Source organism: Pan troglodytes, chromosome 2 (genome assembly GCF_028858775.2).
Source record: "Pan troglodytes isolate AG18354 chromosome 2, NHGRI_mPanTro3-v2.0_pri, whole genome shotgun sequence".
Lineage (NCBI taxonomy): Eukaryota > Metazoa > Chordata > Mammalia > Primates > Hominidae > Pan > Pan troglodytes.
Genome location: NC_086015.1, coordinates 73937233 through 73963256, shown reverse-complemented (window position 1 = coordinate 73963256; position 26024 = coordinate 73937233). Strand labels below are relative to the sequence as shown.

The 26024-nt window shown below is 37.6% G+C and overlaps 1 protein-coding gene across 6 annotated transcripts in view; it reads right to left on the bottom strand.

The window, feature by feature from the left end:
• Positions 1-7764: 7764 nt before the first annotated feature.
• Positions 7765-26024, bottom strand: part of MITF (melanocyte inducing transcription factor) — a 228217-nt gene continuing 209957 nt past the window's right edge. For 3 of the 6 annotated variants that reach the window (XM_001138876.8, XM_024355557.3, XM_001138521.8), the window contains exons 7-10: positions 24224-24280; positions 19571-19646; positions 16700-16847; positions 7765-11246 (exon numbers count right to left, since the gene is read on the bottom strand). In XM_001138876.8, the coding sequence (XP_001138876.3) occupies positions 10848-11246; positions 16700-16847; positions 19571-19646; positions 24224-24280 (680 nt within the window). In that variant the 3' untranslated portion in view covers positions 7765-10847. Of the gene's footprint in view, positions 11247-16699; positions 16848-19570; positions 19647-24223; positions 24299-26024 lie in introns of all 6 variants that reach the window. The other 3 variants (XM_009445840.5, XM_009445841.5, XM_009445842.5) reach the window with 1 other exon arrangement.

The window sequence follows — 26024 nt, the reverse complement described above, 5'->3', positions numbered from 1 at the left end:
TTTGCAGCCAAAAAACACATGAAAAAATGCTCATCATCACTGGCCATCAGAGAAATGCAAATCAAAACCACTATGAGATATCATCTCACACCAGTTAGAATGGCAATCATTAAAAAGTCAGGAAACAACAGGTGCTGGAGAGGATGTCGAGAGATAGGAACACTTTTACACTGTTGGTGGGACTGTAAACTAGTTCAACCATTGTGGAAGTCAGTGTGGCGATTCCTCAGGGATCTAGAACTAGAAATACCATTTGACCCAGCCATCCCATTACTGGGTATATACCCAAATGACTATAAATCATGCTGCTATAAAGACACATGCACACGTATGTTTATTGCGGCATTATTCACAATAGCAAAGACTTGGAACCAACCTAAATGTCCAACAATGATAGACTGGATTAAGAAAATGTGGCACATATACACCATGGAATACTATGCAGCCATAAAAAATGATGAGTTCATATCCTTTGTAGGGACATGGATGAAATTGGAAACCATCATTCTCAGTAAACTATCGCAAGAACAAAAAACCAAACACCGCATATTCTCACTCATAGGTGGGAATTGAACAATGAGATCACATGGACACAGGAAGGGGAATATCACACTCGGGGGACTGCGGTGGGGAGGGGGTAGGGGGGAGGGATAGCATTGGGAGATATACCTAATGCTAGATGACGAGTTAGTGGGTGCAGCGCACCAGCATGGCACATGTATACATATGTAACTAACCTGCACAATGTGCACATGTACCCTAAAACTTAAAGTATAATTAAAAAAAAATAATAATAAAAATAAAATTAAAAAAAAAATAAAAATAAATAATCTTAAAGATGACCCTGAGCCATCAAGCACAGGTAAAATTATATTCTTTACAGTCTGTTTCAAGAGGTAGAGAATCATACACTTGAGAAAGCCTATCATCAAAAATAGTGAAAATAAAATTTCGGCCATTTAAAGCGCTAAGTTCAGCTATCCATAAGTTAATTCATGTGGAAGTTTTATTCTCCCAAGAACTCATGTAAATAAGATGTGATAACATGCTGCTTATAAACAAATCCTTCCACAGTCCTAGCAAACAGATTCTCTTAACCTAGTACTTTCATTTATTTTATTTTTTTAAAATAAGACTGTATTCTTATTGACAATATTGTGGCAAAACTTGCCAACCCTTGTCTACTGATCACAAATATGAATACTTTCTATGAAAGGGACAAGAAACCAGCTCAAACTGATAGAATAAGGAGATAGAGAAGGAGAAGGAGAAGGAGCAGGAGATGGAGATGGAGAAGGAGAAGGAGAAGGAGAAAAGGCAAACCAAGGCTATGAAGGAAATAAACAAGATGGTAGGTTAAGGAAAGGCAAATAGAGTCTCCTTTCTATTATGTAAGGTGGTTAGTGCCCTCTTCTCTGAGAAGGTGAAATTTCATCTGAAACCTGAAAGATAAGGAGCTGATTGTTGGAAAAGCAGGTGGACACAGTCAGAAAGGACAACTTGGATGAGGGCTTCTCAGTTTTTAGGGTTGCCTCCTTCCCCTCCAAAAAGGCTAAGTCAATCCCAGCCCTATGGGTAAAAAGATGATTAGGAATAGCCTGTCAGTGTATTCCATGCCGCTGGAAATAATGACTGGTCCAGGATTAAACATACTGGCCAATTTGGGCCAATGAGACTCTGGGAGGAGAGAAATGCTCTTTCCAGGCTGGTTGATAAACTGCAAGGTTGTGTTTGGGGCCATTAGCCATTTTGCCACCTCATAGGGAGAGTTTGCCTAAAAATGAAGCCAACACAGAGGAGAGCAGGTCTAAGAAGAGGGAGCAATGCATGCATGAAGTGGTCATTTGAGCACCTGAAGTCACCATTCTGAGTTTCACCCCTGGAGTTTTGTTATGAAAACCAGTAAACTCCCCTCTCTCCTCCCTGCCTTTTTTTTTTTTTTTTTTTTTTTTTTCCAAATGGAGTTTCGTTTCTGCAATGGGCAACTGAAAACATCATGATAACAAAGTTGGCTTTAGAAATGACAGAAGTAAGAGTCCATTTGTATTTAGAGGAGTGAGTGCTTGGTGAGCCCTCTGAATACTGAATATTGTAGGTAATTTTAACATAATGGCATTTGTGTATCTAAACATAGAAAAAGTACAGTAAAAGTACTGTATAAAAGATTTTAAAAATAGGATACCTGTACAGGGCTCGTGAATGGGGCTTACAGGACTAGAAGGTAGTCTGGGTGGGTCAATGAGTGAGTGGTAAATGAATGTGAAGGCCCAGGACATTACTGTACTACTGTAGACTTTATAAATACCGTACACTTAGGTTACATTACATTTACACAAAATTTCTTTTTTCAGTAATAAATTAACCTTGGCTTACTATAATTTTTTACTTTATAAACTTTTTGATGCTTTTAACTTTTTGACTGTTTTGTAATAACACAGTGTGAAACACACATTGTACAGATGTACACAAATATTTTCTTGGCTGGGTGCAGAGGCTCACACCTGAATTCTCTTCACTTTGGGAGGCCGAGGTGGGTGTATTACTTGAGGTCAGAAGTGTGAGACCAGCTGGGCCAGCAAGGCGCAACCCTGTCTCCACCAAAAAATACAAAAATTCGCCAGGCTTGGTGGCACACACCTGTAGTCCCAGCTACTCAGGAGGCTGAGGCAGGAGAATCGCTTGAACCCGGGAGGCGGAGGTTGCAGTGAGCCAAGATCGCACCACTGTACTCCAGCGTGGGGGATAGAGTGAGACTCTGTCTCAAAGAGAATAAAAATAAAAGTAAATAAAATAATTTTTCTTTTTTATATCCTTATTCTATAAGTTTTTTACTATTTTTCATTTTAAAACAATTTTTAACTTTTTTGTTAAAAACAAGGACAAAAACAGAGACATTAGCTTAGGCCTTCACAAGGTCAGGATCATCAATATCACTGTCTTCCACCTCCACATCTTGTTCCTCTGGAAGGTTTTCATGGGCAGGAACATGCATGGAGCTGTCATCTCCTCTGATGACAATGCCTTCTTCTGGAATACTTCCTGAAGGACCAGCCATTTTAACAAGTAGGAGTACTCTCTACAATAATGATAAATAGAAAATACATAAATCCATAATATAGTCATTTATTATCAAGTATTATGTTACTGTTCATAATTGTATGTGCTATAATTCTCTATGACTGACAGTGCAGTAGGCTTGTTTATACCAACATCACCACAAACATGTGAGTAATGCATTGAGCTCATGGCATGACAGCTGCAATGTCACTAGGTGATAGAAAGTTTTCAGCTCCATTGTAATCTTATGGGACCACCATCACATATGCAATCCATCATTGACCAAAACATCATTATGTGGCACATGACTGTATTTTATTGCAAAACTTGGGTCTTAGGATCTCTGTCTGGCAGAGGATTGAGTAGGGGGTGAGAGCCGGAGAGCTGGTTATGAGAAATGAGCCATGAATAATGAGGAAGAGGGAGATGCAGCTGTAGGGATTTAGTATCTTCCTTCCCTCCCTTTCTATCACCCTGGGGTTAAGGGTGAAGGAAGAAAAAAGTCCCAAATCTGTGCATCTGAAAAGGCAAAAGATTGGCAAGGGTAGAGTTTGTCCAGTCCTCTTGAAGTCTAAGCAATGAGTATCTGTTGTTTTGCTTACAGAGATTCCTCTTCCCACTTTGGGAACAGTATCCTTTGGAGTCTGGGTGAGTCCCACCTCCTTGTCTCTTGGTCTACAAGGTTTAGGTGCTGCTGAATGAATCTAGCAGAGTGGACACGTGACCCAGACCTGGCCCACTGGTGTGTTCCATTTTTGGGTTATGGTGATCATAACCAAGTAGGGCTGATCAGAACTACTACAGGGACTTCACCATAGCAACTGGGAAAGAGGTGCTGGCTTTCTACTGGACTTTGAAACTGCCAGAGGGGACCTCATGGAGAAGACCTGCCTCCAAGAGGAGGTTGGCACCAAGAAAATTAGAGACAAGCAGATTGAATGCTTGTTTGAGCCCTTGAACCCAGGCATATGTGAAGTTATATTTGCCATTTGGACTTTATGGTAATATGAGCCAATAAATTCGTTCATTCCACTGGAGTGAAATTCCTCTGCTCACCGTTTATTCCTAGGCGAAGAGTGAGGGCTGAAAAGTATTTTTAAAAGACATTGAATGAAAGAAATCTGTGATCTCATCTGTAAGGAGTGGAAAAGGTGTGTTAATGTATTTTCCCTTGGGCTTCATAATACAGTGTTTAAATTCTAAAACAATCTTAGTAAGTCCTATAATATACTACAGGCATGTAAGAATTAATATAGCTCTTGTGGGTTGGCCTATAACCAATTAACAACCGAACTTTGGAGATACAACCTGATCCATCTGTCAGAACTTACCTTCATTGAAAAAGAGTCATTGACAAGACTACATCAATTCTGAATACCATGCAATTCTTCCTAATGTCCTTCCAGCAAAAACCAGTGAGCTGAACCTAAAGTTATAAAACAAATATTTCCTAAACATTAGGTTGTCCATATTTAAAGATGTGGGAGACATTCAACGTAAAGAACTTTTTATAGTACCACTCATAGAAAAGGTACATTGAACATGTGTGTAACCAGAGTGAATATTTTCTTTGAAAATGAAAACATGTTACTTTTTAAATTCAGGAATAACTGTTTCTTAATGCCAATATTTTCCTTAATCAGAATTTTATATTTTCAATGGAGATGAAAACCTAAGCTAATTTGTTTCTTCAGAGTAATACTTTTTTAATGACAATGACTTTTACCTATGGAATCATAAACAAACGTAAGCATACTTGCCTTAGGAAAACAAAAAAATATATTTATTGAGTTTAAAAAATTTCTGTAAAATCTCCAGAATTTCCCAAACTGTGTTCTTTGGAACAATTAGCAGGTGTCTTACACACGCGCGCGCACACACACACACACAATCCTGTGGCCAAATAAGACTGGGAAATGTTACGAACTCTCAATCCCATTAGCATAATTTAGAATGTGAGAAGTCTTGCAGTAGAAATACCGGTTCACATTTGTTTAGCTCAGCATTTCCCAAAGCTAACTTCCTCAAAATTAACTACAGTATAGCATTTCCCGACCCCAGCCCACCTCCAAACTCCCATTCCTCAAAGCAACTTGTGCAACAGCTTGTGGAACTAGTTCCATAAAGTGAAGTTTGGGAAACACTAGTTTCGTGGTTTCTATTTACATAGATTTTGCTGTCTGAATAATATGTAAGGAATTTTGAGTGACAATTACACCCATTTGGATATATCTTCAACTGACTCCATAATTAGAAATTTAAAATGCAAATTTTTCAAAAGCAAACTGTCTTTACCATTTAGATGTGTTGCTGAAATTTATTTGGTTTTGTGTATACGCATATTACTTTCCAGTGTATCTGGTATAGGTAATAGGCTCAAAAGACCTACAAATACTGAACACAAATACAATTAACCTTGTCTACATTTTATGTATATACAGGACCTTGACAATTTTAATATGGCAGATTTACTCTACACTTTTTTGAGGGGAGGAGGATATATGCCTCTTGGGAAAACCCGGATAATAAAAGCTTCTCCACTTACACTCTGTTCAGACGTGTATTATGGATTCATGTTATTATGGGTGCAGACATAAAGCCACTGCTATTGAGCCTCAGATGTGGCAGCAAAGAATTAAGAGATCATCACCACCTCTCTCTAAATATAATGAAAATCTAACTCTACAACGCTCCTCTTAAAGGAGATTTCCTCATGCTACTTGGCTATGCATTAAGTCTTGGCATACACAAAAAAATAAAAACAGGGTAATTCTAACAGTTCATTTATGTTGGCTGGATTATGAAGATTAACTTCTCAGATGGTTTTCCAAAGAAGTCATCAAATGTAAGTACAATTGAAAATAAAATCCTGAGAAACATTTCAATATTGATAGGAAACTGAAGACAGGATATAGTCAAGACACCACTCTTAGCTGTATAATATCAGTGTATACTGCAAAGGATTAAACAGTTTAATTTTCTAAAGAATATAATAAAGATTTCAGCTTCACTAAGGCATATTTTATGAAAATAATATAATTATTCTCATGGCAGAAGCATACATGCAGAATGTACAGGTTTAAAACAATTTAAATTTTAGGTCATTTGTGCTGAAGATACTTTAATGTGATACATTGAGTTTATTACTAATTCTCTAAAATATTCCTACCCTAGGTCTTACAAACAGCAAGGTTCCTTTCTCCTAAATAGCCTGTGGCTTCTGTCCCCTGGCCAGTTTACACATGTCTTCAATCTATGTTGTAATTCAGTGCTTTGCCAAATGTGGTGTGCATGTCACTGCTAATACATATGATGATTTTAGTTGGTCCAGAAAGTATTTTCCATTTTAGTAATGAAGGTGATTATTATAAGAAAAGCTATCATTTACTAAGCATTTACTATGTGCTGTCAAGCACAAATTCTAGTATTATTAACTCGAATGGTCTTCACAAGACCACTATGTGGTAGCTACTTTTGAGGCACAAGGAGGCCAAATAACGTGCGCAAAATCATAGAGCTAGACATGGGCAGAGATAAGATTCAAACCCAGGAAGATTAACTGAGAGGTCATGTGTGGTGATTGAACGGATATAATTTATTTGAAAGTGAATTGGCTTAATAAAATTTTAAGAAATGTAACTCTGTGGATATCAACTGAAGTCATACACACTGTAGGCAAATGTCTAATCTTCAGGTAACACCACTATAACACGTTAATTGTGTGTGTGTGTGTGTGTGTGTAAGTGGGGGAAGCAAAAGATGAAGGATCCTTATGGGCTGTGAAATGACTATTTACTGGTAAATATCAGGACAGAAATGTGGGTGAAGGTATTGCTGCAGATCCCCCGGAGATGAAAAGCCCCAATTTTCAACTTACTTGCTTTTGATTTTGCCCAGAATATTCTCTCTTGTTCCAAAAGGAAATCTTCCTACTTTTACATGTTTTTAAGGGATCCTACAGTTATACTTCTAGGGAAAATATAAATAATTCAAATAGGTCTAAAAAAGAAAGGCTTTGATTATTGTATATTACAATTTAAGAAGAAAATTAAACGTAGGAAAAAGCTGACAGTCAGATCAGAAGCATTACAGGAAGTTTCTTGCTCATTTTCTCCAGAGGTTAAACCAGAATATATTTTTTAAAAGGGCAGAAGTTTAAGGTCTAGCTAGGGAATAAAGACATGTTTTGTCTGACACTTCCCAATTCAAATCCAACATTTATCAAATGATTCTTAAGTAGTGTATTAAAAAAAAAAGGCAACCAGGAGCTGGCAGCCTGGGTATATTAAGCTTTCATTATTGTAAATTTGTATTTTAAAAACCCAATATCTTTTCTGTAAATATGCAAGGGTTTCTCTGACAATTTCTCTTTTTTAAAGCCACCTCTCAATGAAACATTTTAAATAAAACTCCTATATCTAAAATGAAGTCTTGGCATTTGGGAGTTTAAAATCTCCCCAAATTCAGAGGGGGATAAAAAAGCTGCATAATTATAGCTCATCTGAGTGTAAGTCAAAAAGTAATCAAAAATGTTTAAAACCAAAAAGTAACATCTTAGAGTGGCATTTTAAACAAAAAAAGTACTTACTGGCATTTTCTAAATTTTCATGCAATTTGTTATTCATTAAATCAGAAGAAAATGTGCACTACCATTTTTTGATAAGGCAGATAACATTCAAAATTGGCATTAACACAATAGGCCACCACTATGTGAAAAACCAAATGCTTTAATGAGGCTATCAAGAACAAGTCGATTATTTCATTGGATACATTAATATCGATCCATAATATACAGTGCTATGGACCATACAGAAATTATTGCTGCATCCAACAGCAGGTGACTATTATTAACATTACAGTACCAAGCATCTGCAAGAGACAGTCATTTGTCATTTTTTATCAAGAAATAGGGCTGTTTTATACTGTTATTGACATCATCTTTTTCCCAGTGCATTTTTCAAAAATATTAATAAGTTCATTCCTTTGTGCTTTTAACTACCTATGTATTGTATTTGTTCTTATTGCTTTATTGTCTAAAAACAACCAGAAAGAATTTTGTCATCCTATGTATGACCAGGTTGCTTGTATGCTTTTTGGCAAAGTCAGAAGGTTTGGTATTTCCATTGCCCTACTCAGAGGCAGATGGACAATTTTGGCATTTTGGTCACTCCATGTAGAGGCCCAACCCCAAGTTACAATTCTGCACCCGGGAATCGGGGGAGTGGTGTGGATCATTTTCTTGTTACAAACAACAAGCCCAAACCACTGCCTCTTGGCTTAACTAGCCCCTAAAATGAATCCACACTCTATTTGGCAAAAAAGAAATAAATAAAACCACCCCCAAGATTGCAGCATTCTCCTGGGCTTGCTCACCTGCCACCTGCAGAAATTGTCTCTTAAGGAGAAGGGGAGGGGGAGGCAGGCAATGGCAAGGTTAGGAGTTGTGACAGTCAGGGCAGTGGTACAAGATGCCATACTTTCTTTCAACAAAGCTTTCTATATGGTTGCTTAACCATGGTCCTGTTCCCGTGGCTGTAGGTTAGTCAACCTTGCTTTATTTTTAAAAACCCTCAAAATCAGCTAAGGAAAACTAACATCATAGCATCATGATCTTCAACTTTTGCATCCAGCGCCCTCCCCCCCATATAAATATGAAGAGAAAAACAGACAATGCTATGATTGTATCAATGAACACTATGGTACAATTAGCTGTTCATGCAGATTTGCATCACTATTCTAGGAAAAGAGCTATACAGTTAAGGGGGTTGAAAGAATGGGAACTAATTTTCCCTACCCCCTTAAGAAATAAAGCTATAAAACTGATAGCATCACCAATGTTTCCAAGGATTCTCATTGCCCAGCGTGCATGGGAACTATGCAGTTGATTATTTTCACCTAAACCGTCCATTCACACATCTGACGATCACTCCTCTCTGAACCCTCCATCACCCATCACCAATTCACATTTGACATTTAAACACTTTTTAAAAACCCTCCTGAATAAGGTTTCCTGATGAAAGAAGTTGGCACTCTGTCACTAAAATATATTTAATATTAAAAATATCTGAAGGAAAATTGGAAGCTCTTATATTGTCTACATAGGCACCATGCTACATGTTCGTCTTGACTATAGATACCATCATGAAACTTTCCCCTACATTACAGTTCAGTCAGTGCTAGTCCAAAAAAGACTACTGCTATATTTAAGGCACTTCATTCTGAATGGATATGCTTTATGCCACTTGCTATTCAGTTGTAGGCTGCTACTGAGAAATTCCATTCAACAGCCTGGCTCATAACACTATATGGCATCTGTATAAAACATCTAGGCTTGATACATGTAACACTACTGTTATTGCATAGGACTACACAAGTAGATAATGCACTGAAACTAACTTTACAACATTGCTTCTTGTTAAAACATTGTTACCAAGTAACAGTAACTTCCCAATACAGTATTTCTTTCTTAAAAATAAATTCAACAAGTTTGCTGAAATAAACCCCAATTTAAATGACCATAATGGGCGTATTAATGCTATGGTTATCAATCTCCAAGAATATTGCTATTTTCATGTCCTAAAAATAAATATGTAAGTTTATTCTTTCTAGAAAGCCTGGTTTTAACCTATTAATACTACACCTTAAATGTGTCCAAAAACAGTTCTGAGTGAGACTGTAATTTACAAAATATTCGCAAAGCTGTCTTTTAAACGCAAGACCTTGCGTAAAAGTTTTCTTTCATGGGTGTACAAAGAATGCGGAAAACCACCAGTGAGTTGTAAAAATATGGAAAACTTGCCATTTTAAGATGCATATTCTTACAAATTAATACAAACATATTGAAAAGAACAATGATAATAAAGAACCTGTACAAATCAAATGAACAGTAAAACATAATTTAAAAATAAAAATAGTAAAGCCAATTAGAAATATGCCCAGTTCGGTTTTCTTATCAAAAGCAAAAATAAAATAAAAAAAAGTAAAACATACTTTCAGTGCTCCTCAATATTTTACTTTGAGAGGACATTAATTTCCATTTCAAAATAAAATATCTTATGAAAAACTGAATCACACTCATTGATGAAGAAAACTGTAACAGCACAGAATAAAAGAGAGCAAGATTAGACTTTATATTTCAGAGCCTTGGTCTAACTCCCTTCAGTTTCGGTTGGTATCAGTTATGTTTTCTAACCAGAGGATCCTCATGAAAAGGCTGCATTTTTTTTTCTTTTACAGAATACGTATTTCTTTAAATAGTTTGCAGTATAAAGACTAAACAAAGCTAGAGGGGTACTGTATCTTTAAGGCAGTACCAATGAATCAATACATTTATAAAATGGAAAAGGGTTAGTATGGATTTCTTTTCCTCTTTCTTTTTTTTTTTTCTTTTTGGTTGCTTTACATTCTTTCAATTAAACTTTACATTTGATTTCCAAGGAAGTCACAGGCATAAAAATCTCAAATCAAGTTTCCCCTGAATAAAAATGGACAGACATTTCTCTGACGCAAAATCCTCTTGCTCAGAAAGCTAAAGTCTGTGGTGAATTCAGTTCACAGATACTGCACACTTATTTGTACAATACTTTGGAGGCATTTGTAGTTGTAAAATAGAATATACAAGTCTGTTTCACAAAATTCTAAAAATAAAATATATCCTGGGCTATTGATAAAGCATGAAAAAAAATTTCATATTAAAGGAAAATTATCAAGAAAACCCCTTCAGGTAAGTTATTAAATCTAAGAATCAAGAAAGGAAGCAGTTTGTGCGAATGCAGTGCAGGGAGGATTCGCTAACAAGTGTGCTCCGTCTCTTCCATGCTCATACTGCTCCTCCGGCTGCTTGTTTTGGAAGCTCCGGGGGACACTGAGGAAAGGAGTGGATCAGTGACACCGACGGGAGAAAGGGTGTCGTCCATCAGGATGTCTTCCAGTTTGGATCCCATTTTTGTGGGGACACTATAGGCTTGGTTGGCCTCAGTCCCAGTTCCGAGGTTGTTGTTGAAGGTGATGGTGCCATCCGTGAGATCGAGAGTTGTTGTACAAGTTAGCTCTGCATGATGCTGAAGGAGGTTCTTGGAGTTCTCAAGAACGGGTTCTTGCTTGATGATCCGACTCACCAAATCTGGAGAGCAGAGACCCGTGGATGGAATAAGGGAAAGTCCATGAGCTCGAGCCTGCATTTCAAGTTCCTATAATAAGAGTAAAGATAAAACACTGAAATAGGCAGAGCACAGAGGACTTTTAAGCCCGTGAAACCACTCTATATGATACTATAATGGTAGATGCACGTCATTAGACATTTGGCCAAACCCACAAAATGTACAATACCAGAGGGAATGTAAAGTATAGACTTTGGAGGATAATGAAATGTCACTGCGGGTTCATTGATTCTAATAAATGTGCCACTCTGGTAGGGAATGTTGATAATGGGGAAGGCTGTGCACGCTTGGGGGAATGAGGTGTATGGGAAATATCTGCAGCTTCATTTCAATTTTACTGTGAACCAAAAACTGTCCTGAAAAATAAAGTCTATTTTTAAAAATCAGATACTTGGAAAACAATAAATCCTCAAAATAAAAGTTTTTTGTTCTTTTAAATTAATGAGCTCTGTATGTTCTAAAGTATAGGAGAAGTACCACTGGTAGTATGTGAAATAAATTTTTAGGTGTTTTATAGATTTGATTATGTATGAAAAATAGAGAGAGATGGTCTCTCACAGATATTAATGTTCACACTGAGGATAAGTTAAAAAATACAAAAATAAAGTTTTAAATGCGAGCTGATAAAAGAAAAATATTATTTGGGAGGCCAAGGGGGGGGCAGATCACCTGAGGTCAGGAGTTCGAGATCAGCCTGGTCAACATGGTTGAAACCCCGTCTCTACTAAAAATACAAAAATTAGCCAGGTGTGGTGGCGCATGCCTGTAATCCCAGCTACTTGGGAGGCTGAGGCAGGAGAATCATTTGAACCTGGGAGGTGGAGGTTGCAGTGAGCCGAGATTGCGCCATTGCACTCCAGCCTGGGCAAGAAGAGTGAAAGGCCATCTCAAAAAAAAAAAAAAAAAAAAGAAAAAAGAAACATATTCAGTAAAGAGTTACATAGTTTCATGGTCCTTCAGCTTTCATGGTCCTTCAGCTTTGCACTGAGGTCCCCATGGGTGCTGCAATGAACTCACAGAGCACTGGAGATAGCCTAACATTTCAAGGGCAATGGCAATTCTACCTGAGAACTACTAAACTCAAGATAGTTCTCTTCTAGCATCAGACTTTTCAACCACATGATATCATTGCAAAGTTGGGCTTTTGGCAGTTGCTGTGATTGAAGGAAAACAAGTGTCACATGAACATCATTGTGGCCTGGGAAACAAGGGCGATGGGGTGATGGTGTTCAATCTGATTCCAAGACTTTAGAAGTTGTGCAGTGCCCAGCAGACACACACATCCAGTTAGTAAGTAATATGATTATTTAATAACAAAATAAAAATGCTATTTCCTTTCAATTTATATGTTTTATTTTTTCAAATGGCTACCAAGTTGTTAGAACCTAAATACTTAATAAGTTGTTCAGACCTAACAAAAAGAGTAGGTATTTCTTTTGGTCTAGGGGGATAGTAAAAAGATTGCTAAAACACTAAGAGTGCCATGAAGTAAAAAATTTGGGTAGTGATAGCAAAAGCTGTGAAAGTTCTATGCCAGTAACTAAAGTTTTAGAAGCATCATTTAGCCCATCTCACCATGGCAAAGGGGAAGTATTTTTTTAACTCAACAAGTACGTTCTCATCTATAAGATGAACAATTTTTTTCCTTTCCTTCCTCACATACATTCCTATTATTGGCTAAATTGTGTCCTGGAAAACATTTGAATGTTGAAGTCCTAACCTTAGTACCTTGGAATGTGACTGTATTTGGAGATAGGGCCTTTAAAGAGGCAATTAATTTAAAATGAGATTTTACTAGTGGGCCTAAACCCAATAGGACTGGTGTCATTGTAAGAAGAGGAGATTGGGACAGACACACACAGGAAAAAAGACCATGTGAACACACAGGGAGAAGACAGGCATCTACAAGCCAAGGAGAGAGGCCTCAGAAGGGACCAACCCTGCTGACAACTTGATCTTGGACAACAACTAGCCTCCAGAATTGTGAGAAAATAACTCTTGTTTACCACCCAGTCAGTGGCATTTCACTACAGCAGCACTAGCTGGGTAATACACTTCCTAAATACCATTGATTCCCCCTGTATCTCATTGCAAAATGCCTTCCAAGCAAACTCTTTCCCTTTTTCCTTTCTGAGTATATCCCTGGGCAGTCCTAAAATGAACCATACAGACTTTAATTGATTCCTGATAAGCATTCTGCTTCTCCATTCCAATGCTATCCCTTCCACGATTGTGAAACAATAATATATAGCAAGAGAATATAAATTTGAAGCAAGTCACCTTTCCTTATCAGAGAGGGGAAGGACTCTCCACATGACATGACCTCTCAACCTCTGCCCACAAGCTGAGAAACATATGTGCCTGCAAAGCCACGTTTCAGTCTAAATTCAAGGTTTTTGGGTCTGCAAAATCCTTCTTTGGATACAATATGAGTAAAAGCCAGGAGCTTGAGATGTCACACAAGTACCTTCAAGTTCCTTTACATAATCTCCAGAAACACAAGTTTCTTCAGGCATCATTTGAAAGCCCTGGGCTATTTAATAAAATAGCAGTTCCACTGACATGAAGGATTCATGCTCTTTCTTCTGTGAAAACTTTTGCGTGCATCACTTAGAGTGAAAATGAAAGAAAGCCCTTAGGCCCATACTGAAAACATGGACTCTTGCAAATCTACACCAACATGCTAATAAGAACAGTACCTCCACACATGCAGATTGTCTTTTCAGAAAAAGAATAATAAAGTTGGATTACGAGAGGCAAACATCTCACTCTAATCCTTTGTTGTCTAATTAAAAATATTTATCAGCAATTAAAGCATTACTCAGATTTCTAAATAAGGTGATAAATCTCATCTAGAGAACTCTGGCTTAATTGCATCGCAGAGCTTTCCTAATTAATAATGTTTTCTGTGATATGCAAAAGTTCTAAAGGCTGCCTCACACCGTCATTGGAAGAAAACCAAGATATCGTCACTATGGAATTTCCAATGCACATATTTCACAATATTCGTATTTCATATGAATATACATGTTTGGAACCCTAAAATAAAACCTAGCTTCTCTTTCAAAATAGTTATTACATTTTAATACTTGTAGAAGGAAACGACACATTAGTACAAGCTGCTTTTTTTTGTTTGTTTTTTGAGACAGAGTCTTGCTCTATAGCCTAGGCTGGAGTGCAATAGCACAATCTCAGCTCACGGCAACCTCTGCCTCCCGGGTTCTCCTGCCTCAGCCTCCTGAGTAGCTGGGATTATAGGCATCCACCACCATGCCCAGCTAATTTTTCTTTTCTTTTTTTTTTTTTGTATTTTTGGTAAAGACAGGGTTTCACCATGTTGGCCAGACTGGTCTCGAACTCCTGACCTCGTGATCCACCCACCTTGGCCTCTCAAAGTGCTGGGATTAGAGGCGTGAACCACCGCACCCGGCCACAAGCTGGTTTTATTTTTATTTTTATTTTTTGTTTTTTTTTGAGATGGAGTCTCACTCTGTCGCCTAGGCTGGAATGCAGTGGCGCGATCTTGGCTCACTGCAACCTCCGCCTCCCAGGTTCAAGTGATTCTCTGCCTCAGCCTCACGAGTAGCTGGGATTACAGGCACCCGCCACCATGCCCAGCTAATTTTTCTATTTTTAGTAGAGATGGGGCTTCAACATCTTGGCCAGGCTGGTCTTGAACTCCTGATCTTGTGATCCACCCGCCTTGGCCCCCCAAAGTGCTGGGATTACAGGCGTGAGCCACGCGCCCGGCCCACAAGCTGCTTTTATAAATAGGTAGACTATGTTCGAGAGATTAAATACCTATAGCTACTTATTGAAGAGACAGAACATAAAACCAACAACAAAAGCCAAAGTAGAGGAGGGGAGGGGAAAGGAGGGCTTTCAAATTACACACAACCTCTACTTCACTACCCAGAGTCTAAAATGCACCCCAACAGGGAAGTGGCTTCCCACCTCCCCGCCCCACAGCTGAGGAATCACTGCAGTGAATGAGAGATGTGGCATTTCAAAATATAAGCATTCAGAAGACTGGAGACCATTATTATAAGTGAATTGCTCTGTTTGAAAAGTTCAACGTCCGGGAGGAGCACTACTAGGTGAAACACAATGGTCGCTAGGGTGTCATACTTCTCATTGCTGTTTCGTAAAATAACTCCATGAATAGTTGCACTGGAAAAGTTGAAAGACAACCCTTGCTTTATGGCAAAATCTAGTAAAAGGTGGGTCAGCCTACTCAAGAAGAAGATATGGTGTCACTGACTCTTACAGATAGGTTGTGTTCAAAGTCAGCAAATTAAAATTACCCTCACAAACCCCTTTTGGTCCATAACAGGGAGTCCGTTTTTGAGGATCATTTCAGAGGAAGTAGTGCCCTTTCACTCAACAAGAGAGGCCAAGCCCCTGAGAGAAGTTCCAGGAGTTGATACCAAAGAGGAATTCCCCATCTCCGGCTTACACTGGTGCATATACCTACTGAATAGGATGACGCACAAATTGCACATATTAATAAAATTAGTATGTCTTCTTCTAAGGGTGTATAGTTTAAGTTAAAGATATATATGTTATAATTCCACTATTTATAACTATCTCCAGGAATTATGTCCTTAATATAAGATCCTCTGGGTGCTCCCAAGTTCCCTGTAAACACAGACTTTGACCATCAACTGCTTCCCGGACCCTGCAAATACTAAGGCATCTTCCTGTTTAACGTGTATAGTCAGTACTTATTTTTTTTATGTTCTACAAAGTCACTGTGAACACTGAATTGGTGAACACTGAAGCACTGTTCCCAGGGGAATTACAAGTTAGGTTCCTGTGAGACCCTAGTCGCAACACTTAATCTGGTTTTATGTATGTTTCTGTTGAAGGTCACCTTATGTAATATATGTTGTTGACTCATGAATATTAAACTCACAGCCAATAGCACTGTAACTCATGCCTGAACGAAGCTTATCCAACACCTGTATTTTCTCTGTAAGCACATCACGGCCTTCTTGCCCTCAGGAACTCTAGACAGTGCTTTAGCATTATGCTTGGGGGTCATTTTAAACAGTGAAATCACCAACAGAAACCACAAAAATGTAGAAAGTACTGAACAGACCACGAAAGGAGCACTTGTTTAGAGGATGAGAGCTGAAACAAGAAAGCAGACAGTCAACCTCGGGCAGGGTCATTCAACCTCACCTGGAAATGCGTGCCATGGGCAGCTCAAACTTGCCACTCTGCACTTGTCCAGGAATGACTGTGGGCACGCAGCTCAAACTTGCCACTCTGCACATGTCCAAGAATGACTGTGGAAGTGCCACAGATACTGACTTTGGGGTTACAAGTAGGCAAATTCACACACACAGAATCCACAAATAATAAGGATTGACTGTGTTAGGATCACATAAGTCAACTCCCCTATGGCTCATTATATCCGTCTTTCTACTGTCCTGAAGTCGGTAAAAAGCAGTAAACTTTACACAACTCAGGCTGCGTACCTGTATTCTGAGCAACAAATGCCGGTTGGCGTGCTCCAGTTTCTTCTGTCGGTTTTCAAGTTCTTTTGCGCGTTGCTGTTCTCGTTGCAACTTTCGGATATAGTCCACGGATGCTTTTAAGATGGTTCCCTTGTTCCAGCGCATGTCTCTGCGATGAAAATGGAGGAAAACAGACATTTTTAGGATTTGAGGCTCAATGAAAATTCAATATTCAAAGCACTCCATTTCTTTTTGAACTTTTTAAATTTTTTTTTTATTTCAGTAGTTTTGGGGGAACAGGTGGTGCTTGGTTACATGGATAAGTTCTTTAGTGGTGATTTCTGCGATTTTGGTACAGCCACCACCCAAGCCGTGTACACTGTACCCAACGTGTAGTCTTTTATCCTCCCTCCCTTCCCCGCAAGTCCCCAAAGTCCATTGTATCATTTTAAAAAGCATTCAATTTTAAAAATAAAATAATCATACATTAATTATAGCTGCCATTCACGAGTGTTTGCCACGTGCCTAGTGTTGCCCACCCAGTTTGTACACATTGTCTTACTTAACCCAGACAAGCACCTTGTAAGAGAGAGACTTTGTGCACATGTTGAAACAGAGACAATTCAACTTGTCCTAGGCCACACAGTACTATACGGCAGAGTCAGGACTTAAAGTTAGGTCTGTTGATTACAAAGTCAGTTTCCTTAAACACTATGTTAAAGAGTTATAGGTTTCTAAAACTATAAAAGTTAACTCAGTGAGAATAAACGATGGTAAAACAGATCTGTGAGATCTCACTAATAAATTGTTTATGGCATAAACCCAGCATCCTTCTTTTTTTTTTTTTTAATCAAGGATTATCATGGGCAGGCTATCTAGCCTCTCTTTGTCCATTTCCTCATCTACAAGTATCAGGTGGAACCGGTGAATGGAGGGTCATTAAACAAGTCACCAAGTAATTGATCCTCATCTGGGTTACATTAAGAACAACACAGAAGTTCTCCCATAAGAGGGACAGTTCCAGCCCCCAGAGAATTCCCTGGAGTTGATCCCTGGGGTCTGAACACCAAAGATGGCAACCCAGGGGAATGTCCTGAGATACCCACAGTGAGCGCAGAGACTTAATATTCAGAGCTAAGATCAAAGTAAGAGAAGTAACTTTAGCAGCCAGAGAGAAATGTAGTTAAAATAAATGATGCTTCACGTAGGCCAGCAAGAAGAGAAATCAGAACTGGGATATTTGAGGGGTCACTCAGTTTAAAAGAAGTGATTGTTTCAACCAATTATCTTGGGTTTTGCTTCCTTGTGAGATCCAATCAATCAATTATGCTTCTGAGTTTAAGAAAGGGTTTTCAAACTTTTTTTTGTTTGGTAATAAGAGGGACTCTTTTTTTCACAGAATAGTGAATATAGATCTCCATTATATAAAATCGACAAATGCAGACTTGCTCTGGTGGGAGAAAAGGTACCGGGCTGAGACCCCAGTCTGTAAGACTGTGTCTCTATAGCAGCCCCAAGGCACATTCTAGAAACCTGGTGTGGGAAAACCACCATATAGATTATAGTCTGTTTTGTCTTAAAACAATGCCTACAATTAAAGATCATTATCAGTTCAGATTATAAACCCGCAAGTATTCTAATACAACGGGGAAAGAAGATATGCAAATAGAGGCTTTCACTGCAGCCCCATAATTTCATAATATGTTGCTAAAGAGATTCACATGCTACAGTTTAAAAGAATATGCTAAAAAGTGAAAGCTGATAAAGAAGAGGAAAATGGGAATTCAATTTCAACTATCATGCAAGACTGACTATAGGAAATGAAGGTCACAGCCCTTTAGTAGGATAAATTTGTGCTGCAGAACTGAGAATCTGAAATGTTTCGGGTTTGAAAATGCCTTTCCTTGAAACCTGGGAAAGCAAAACATTGAAGATGGAATTGTTCTTGTACATTCATCAAAACCACCTCACAATAGGTAATGGTTTTATTTTATTTTGTTACAAATTCTCTAACAGTAACGTGAACAGCAAATTTAATAAGCCTTGCATGAATAATACTTGATTTCATCTTTACATTTTATTAGGTAGCTAAAAGGTCATATTCAAAGGCTAATTTCACAGAATGCCTGTGGGGGCCATTAAAATGTATACATTTTCTAGCCCCTTGCTTCAAATGGGCCAATTTCTAATGGATAAAAACTGTGTGTTTGTTGTCCTATCTGCTGACGTTGCAGGTAACTATAGGCTGGTAGGAAAGACTTGAGAAAATCATCTTTACAGCTGTTATCTCTGAAGGGCACAGGGTGGGTAAAGAGAGACCAAAAGCTGAAATCTAAATTAGCTGACCTGTACTTAATAAGAGGATTAAAACACTACTTTTTTTCCCCTACAATGGTAAAACATACAAAGAGTAGGCAAGTTTTCATAAAAATAATTGACCCTTTTTGTCTGTTGAGTATCATTAAACTTTAAGTCTCTAATGTCTGTTCATCAGTGCCTATTTAGAGATACTGTACAAGTCAAAGAGCAAACAGTCAACAAATCTAGCTTTAACAACTATTGAAAGTTCTGTTCTGCATGAACCATTAAAGGAAATTTTTTTAAAGCTCAGTATTTGTTTGCAAAGAATTCTTAGGTTTCAGAAAGCCACCTCCTCACAACCAAAACATCTAGTGTCCAACAATCCTTTTGCACAATTCAATGCTTTTGTCTTGAAATTTTAGCTTGATGAGACTAACCAAAAGAAAGGTGTAAGAAGAATTTAGGAATAGAACCAAAGGGAGAGGGGAGACTTATTTACTTTAGTTTTTACAACTGCATTTTTTACAACGTATGAAAAAACATTCAGGTATGAAAAATATATGATGCAGATTAACACGCGATTGTACTCACGGATCATTTGACTTGGGAATCAAAGTACCTAGTTCTTTAATGCGGTCATTTATGTTAAATCTTCTTCTTCGTTCAACTTCAAGAAAAGAGCACAGGAAAGGCTATTAGTAACAGTGCCATGTATGCATTTAGCATATCTCATTAAAGGCATGTGCATATTAACTTCTCCAGGTCATGACAATGGAAACCTGAACCTACTTTTTCCCTATTTTTACTATGTTCTTGGTATTGCAGTTAAAAATGAGCTACATTTCTTTATCATTTCCAAAGCCCTTAGATACAGACGATTTCTCATTTGCTCTTATAACAACCCTGAAATCAGTTACTAACCTTAGTTACAAATAATGAAATTGCCTTGGAGATACTGTTATTAGGGACTTGGCGAGGACATCCAACAATACCTGGTGAAAGCCCAAATTCTAACCTAAACCCTTAGAGCAGAAGTCAGCAAACTTTCTGAAAAGAGCCAGGAAGTTAGTACTTCTGGCTTTGTGGGATAAGTAGCAAAATTGAGGATATTATGCAGATATTTACTTAAGCGGAGGGAAAACAAATTTCCACACATTTTTTACTGACAAAATTCAAAATATACGAGTACAATTTTTTGCAAGGCAAATCTAATGAAAAGCATTAGAATTTGCTTGTCATGCTGAAATTTGCATTGTATATAATTTTCATGTCACAATTTTTTTTTAAGCATTTATTTATTTATTGAGACGGAGTCTTGCTCTGTCACCCAGGCTGGAGTGCAGTGGTAGGATCTCAGCTCACTGCAACCTCCATCTCCTGGGTCATGAGATTCTTGTGCTTCAGCCTCCCAAGTAGCTGGGACTACAGGCACGTGCCACCACACCTGACTAATTTTTGTACTTTTAGTAGAGAGAGTGGTTTCACTGTGTTGGCCAGGTTGGTCTCGAGCTCCTGACCTCAAGTGATCTATCCGCCTCAGCCTCCCAAAGTGCTGGGATTACAGGTGTGAGCCACTGCGCCCAGCCTTTTTTAACCATTTAAAAATGTAAAAAACATTCTTAACTCATGGGCCACACAAAAAACCCACGCCCTAGCCTAGTGCTACCCAACAGAAATATAATATAATTTACATATAAGTTTAAATTTTCTAGTAGTACTATTTAAAAAGTAAAAAGAAAGACATGAAATTAACATTTTCTTAAATCCATTATATCCAAAATATTATTATTTTAACAGGCAATCAATGTAAACATTTACAAATTAAGTACTTAACATTCTTTTCTTCACTCTAAGTTTTTGGAATCCAGGGCGCACTTTACACTTTCAGTTTTACGTCACAATTTGGACCAGCCATATTTCAAGTCTGAGTAGGCACCGGTGGTGAATGGCTACTGTACTAGATAGCACAGCCCTAGAACTGAAGTCTAGCATTTTTAGCTATACCATGAATCTTCACAGCATTCCTATTTTATAAATCTCAGTGTAAGGTCAACTATCATCTTCTTAGGGGAGGATGACATAATAAGGCATATGACATGATAAATGTCTCTAATTAATGTAGTCAAACAAATAAATTCCAAATAATTTAAAGTCTAACAAAATGGATTAAAGTTGTTAATAGTTACTCTAAATACCAGAATATATGCTTCTTTTTGTTCCACTAATAGTCTGTACACCTAGATAAATAATGTGATTCCCTGCTTTCCCAACATAAATTGCAGTTTGTTTTGGCTGAGGGATTATTCCAATGATGAAATCCGTTTTATATAATACGAAGTCCTACCATTAGGCTTGTATAAAATAGAAACCCTAAGTGATGGTCAATGGTTTTGAAGAAGGAATTGTGGGGTCCTTGATCCACTAGCTAACCTTCCCCAAAACTCTGAAGTATGATACTTTCTTCTTTTTTTTTTCCAAGCACATAATAATCATAAAATTACTCTAGCCCCTCTGGCTCCTTGCTATTCCTCAAGCAAGCCAGACACGCCCCATTGGAGGACTTCATATGGCTGTTCCACCTGCCTGGAATACCGTACCTCCAGATATGTGAACGGCACTGCACTCACCTCCCTCAGGTAGACTCAGATTTACCTAAGAGACTTTCTGGTCACCCTCTTTGAAACTGATTCACTACCTCCCATGTCCATGCTGACACTATACTCCCTTGCCTGCCCTTTGACTCCACGTGGAACTTTCTGCCATCCCATATTCATGTATCCCATTGATCTATTTGTTATGTTTATTCACTGTTGCATTCCAAGTAACCTTGTGCATCTGGCACATAGTACGCTCTCAACAAATATGTGTTAAATAAGAAACAAAACATTTAAAGTGGGATCATACTAAAAAGGACTCTGCATCTTTTTTTCATTCACCAGCATATAGCCGACACCTTTCACTGTCAATATTTAGGTGTACTACATTTTATTTTTAGTTCAGTGACTTCCCTTTCCAATCATTTATTAGAAAGAAGATATAAGCTAGTAAAAAATTTCAAAAAATACAAAGGTGTATTAAAGAAAAAGTAAAAGCCAAGTCTTTATACTATCCAACATCTATATGCCTGGGCAAATTGTCACTGATAAGGGTGATGTCTAGATTGTCTCCCAAGCACATATACATTCATATAAACACATACACAAGCACGTCTCTCCCCAGTGTGCTATTTTTACACAATGGGATATTATACATATTATTCTGCCCCTTGCTCATCTTACTCAGCAATACATGGTAGATGACCCCTAACTCAAAGGCAAGCTTCCCAGGATGGGAAACTCATTTTCTGGTTCACATTGTAGAAAAGTGCCTCACACAAAACAGGGGCGCTCTCGCTCTCTTTCTTTCTCTGTCTCTGTCTCTCTGTCTCTCTCTCTCTCTCTCTCTCTCTATACATATATATATATATACACATACATATATACATATACATACATATATATACACATACATATATACATATACATACATATATATATATATATACACACATACACACATACATACAGTAATGGCTGATTGAGTGAATAAATGAATGTATCCTTTTGTACATTTTGGCAAGTATTCTTACAAAATAAATTCCTAGAAGAGGAACAGCTTGACTAAGTGGCAATCTAACCTTGAGTATTAATTCCCAATGGTTGGCTGAGACTTTTAGATTGCTTCATAGCCTTCAGAGTTTGAGCTGATAATGTTTGCACTTTACTGACAACCTTGACCTTGAGAGTTCAGGTGCCTAATTACAGATATCTATTGTTTTTGACAAGATCCAACTCAGTTTTCCACATCTCACTTAAGTAGTTTTGGATAATGCCTAATTATCTTGTTTCTAAGGTGTTTTAAAAGAAGAAATATCTTAGGGTAAAATTACTTAGAAGCTGGAGGAGGCCTTGGAGATAACAGTTTATCTCTTGGTTAAAAGATAAGGAGAGCTTCTTACACTTGACATGAGAACTGGGGAGGGGTGTAGCTTTTAAAGTAAAAACCAGCACCCTCAGGACCCAGAAGTTGTGCCTCTCAGTTCGGTTTCTAACCTAGAGAAACAAACTTTCTTGTACACAAAGAGACACATATAAAAATGTTAACTGTGGCATTGCTTATGATAGGAAAAAACTAGAAACAACATAAACTCACAGCAGTTGGGAAGTTACTAAATATCATACAGTCACACTGTAAAATACTATGCAATTTGTTTTCAAAAAGTAGATAGATCTAGATTTCTAACAGCAAAAGGTCTTCAAAACATGCTGCTTAGTAGAAAAAAATCAACATAAAATGGACAATATGATACCGTTTGTGTTAAAACATATAGAAATCCATACGATTTATTTTCTGTGTGCATGTGTCTATATTCTTAACACACAGAAAAAGGTCAGGAAGAGCAATGCCAAATTGAAACCAACATGCATATTCCTGGGGACTAAAGGAGAACTCTGGCCTTATTCTATCATTTTTATAAGGAGAAAGTGTTTATATATGACTCACATTCTTAAAAATCAATTTAAGAAACAGAGGACATGAGGCCATGAGATGAGAAATTCACACACAATTTCCTACCTCCAAGCCCAATCCCTTTTTAAAAAAATCTGTGCAACTTGTCTTACTTGTTTATATTAAACCAAAATTAAAGTATTCGTAGGAGACAACTTGAAGATTTGATCAAGAGTAAATTAAACACGTAAAAAATATTTTAAATGCTTTAGGACTATTTTTTTTAAGTCACGAATAACGTCAGAAATTTAGGAGGCTGCCTCATCCATTTACTCCCCTTCAGATCTGTTTCTTTCTTTATTTTTCTTTCAAATCTCATTGGAGAAGGTGCTTCCCTAATCCCCTTTTGTTAATAAGTTCCAGTGTGAGCAACACTTATAATTGGGTAGTTGGGGATCAATTCTCCCTCTTACCAAAAAAGAGAGAGAGAGAGAGAGAGAAAACCACTACTAGAAACAAGAAAAATAAAAACTCTTCAGAAACTGAAAATAAGTATATATACAAAATTCAATTTGATCTGAGATAAAATATGGGGAAAATATATACCTTGGTTTCTGTCAAATACAATTTTCTTCCATAAGAGATAATTTTAACAGCTGTAGGAATCAATTCTCCTCTACAGAATTTCTGGAAACATTTTTGATATATGGGGAACATTAATATCAAATGTCATGAACATAAATAAAACCAACTTACTCAGGTTGTGATTGTCCTTTTTCTGCCTCTCTTTGGCCAGTGCTCTTGCTTCAGACTCTGTGGGAAAAATACACGCTGTGCACGTGAATGAAGTCATTAGAAGTTGGAACTGTTTGAAGTTGCACAAAACGTAAACTACAAAATATCTCATTTCCCAAACATACGGAAGCTTATTTGACTTGACTCTAAGTAAAAATATGTTTTTTAAAAAATGATATCTTTTTAAAAAGCTTGCATGTTTTCAAAAGCAATATATATCATATATACAATATGTAAAAACTGGGCTTCCACAAAATGGTAAAAAAAACCCTGGTAAAAATTATATATAGCACACTGTAAACATATATAGATACTAGCAAGAAAGAAATCGACAATTAGAAAACTATGTCAATTTGCTGTTGATACTCTATTATCAGGGGTCTGATATATTTTCTTTTCAGGCCTTAGAAGCTTTCAATCCTTTTTTGATGCCTGTGTAACATGCTGATATAAAAACTGAGTAGTGGCCCAGCATGGTTGCTTGCACCTGTAATTCCAGCACTTTGGGAAGTGGAAGTGGAAAGATCACTTGAGCCCAGGAGTTCAAGATCAGCCTTGGTCTTTACAAAAAATAAAAAAAAATAAGTCCAGCATGGTGGTGCATGCTTGCAGTCCCAGCTACGGGAGGCTGAGGTGGGAGGATCACTTGAGCCCAGGAGGTCGAGGTTGCAGTGAGCCGTGATCACACCACTGCACACCAGCTCAGGAGACACAGAGAGACCCTGTCTCAAAAAAAAAAAAAAAAAAAAAAAAGCTGCCAAATTGGATCTCTGTCTCTTCTGACTAGTTCACTACTTCATAGAATGAACTCATTTTTTCAGAAGTTGGTGCCAGATTCTGTTAAAAACTGCTGTAATGAAATCATCTAATAACTTAGGAACCACTATTTACTAGCTTGAGTCTATAAAAACAAAATAGGAATAGAGGCATTTGGTGGCAACTGCAATTGGAAAGCTCTATTTGCGTAGCAACTCTTGTGAGATCTCTGGGATAAGAGATTACTTTTTGCCTTACAGATAACAAAACAAAACAAAACAGAATTAAAAACAAAACAAAACATGTTACTTGACCAATCTGGGGATCCAGAAAGCTCTGTTATTTCCTTTTCAGAAGTGATAGCTTAAGCATTACACTACCATAATTTAGAATTTTATCTCAAAATAGAAATCTTTTTAGCATAACTTATAGCCACTGAAGCATATATATATACACACCATATATATTTATTATATGGGTGTTATATATGTATATATGCATATCTATATGCATACATCCATGTATATATGCATATATATGCATATCTATGTGTGTGTGTGTGTATCTGTGTGTATATATATATATATATAAAACTCAGAAGTTGAATTCTTTCAGTTGTGATGGTCAGTTCAAATCATTTTCTAGTTTTTTTTTCCTCACACAGAAGCATGACTTACATACCCTCCACTTCAATGATTCTTAAGTTGTTGTTGTTGCTTTGTTTTGTTTTGCTTTGTTTTGAGACAGGACTCATTCCTCTTGCCCAGGCTGGAGTGCAGTGGTGTGATCACAGCTCATTGCAGCCTGGGACTCCTGAGCTCAAGCGATCTGCCTGCCTCAGCTTCCCAAACTGCTGAGATTACAGGCGTGAGCTACTGTGCCTGCCCGATGATTCTTGCTTTTGTTGTTGTTGTTGTCTTGCAGTAATTTTCCTTTTTGGTAGGGTAGCTACTTGTGTTTTGGTTTTGGATGGTTTTTACTTATTAATTACTCTTTTCACTCAAAT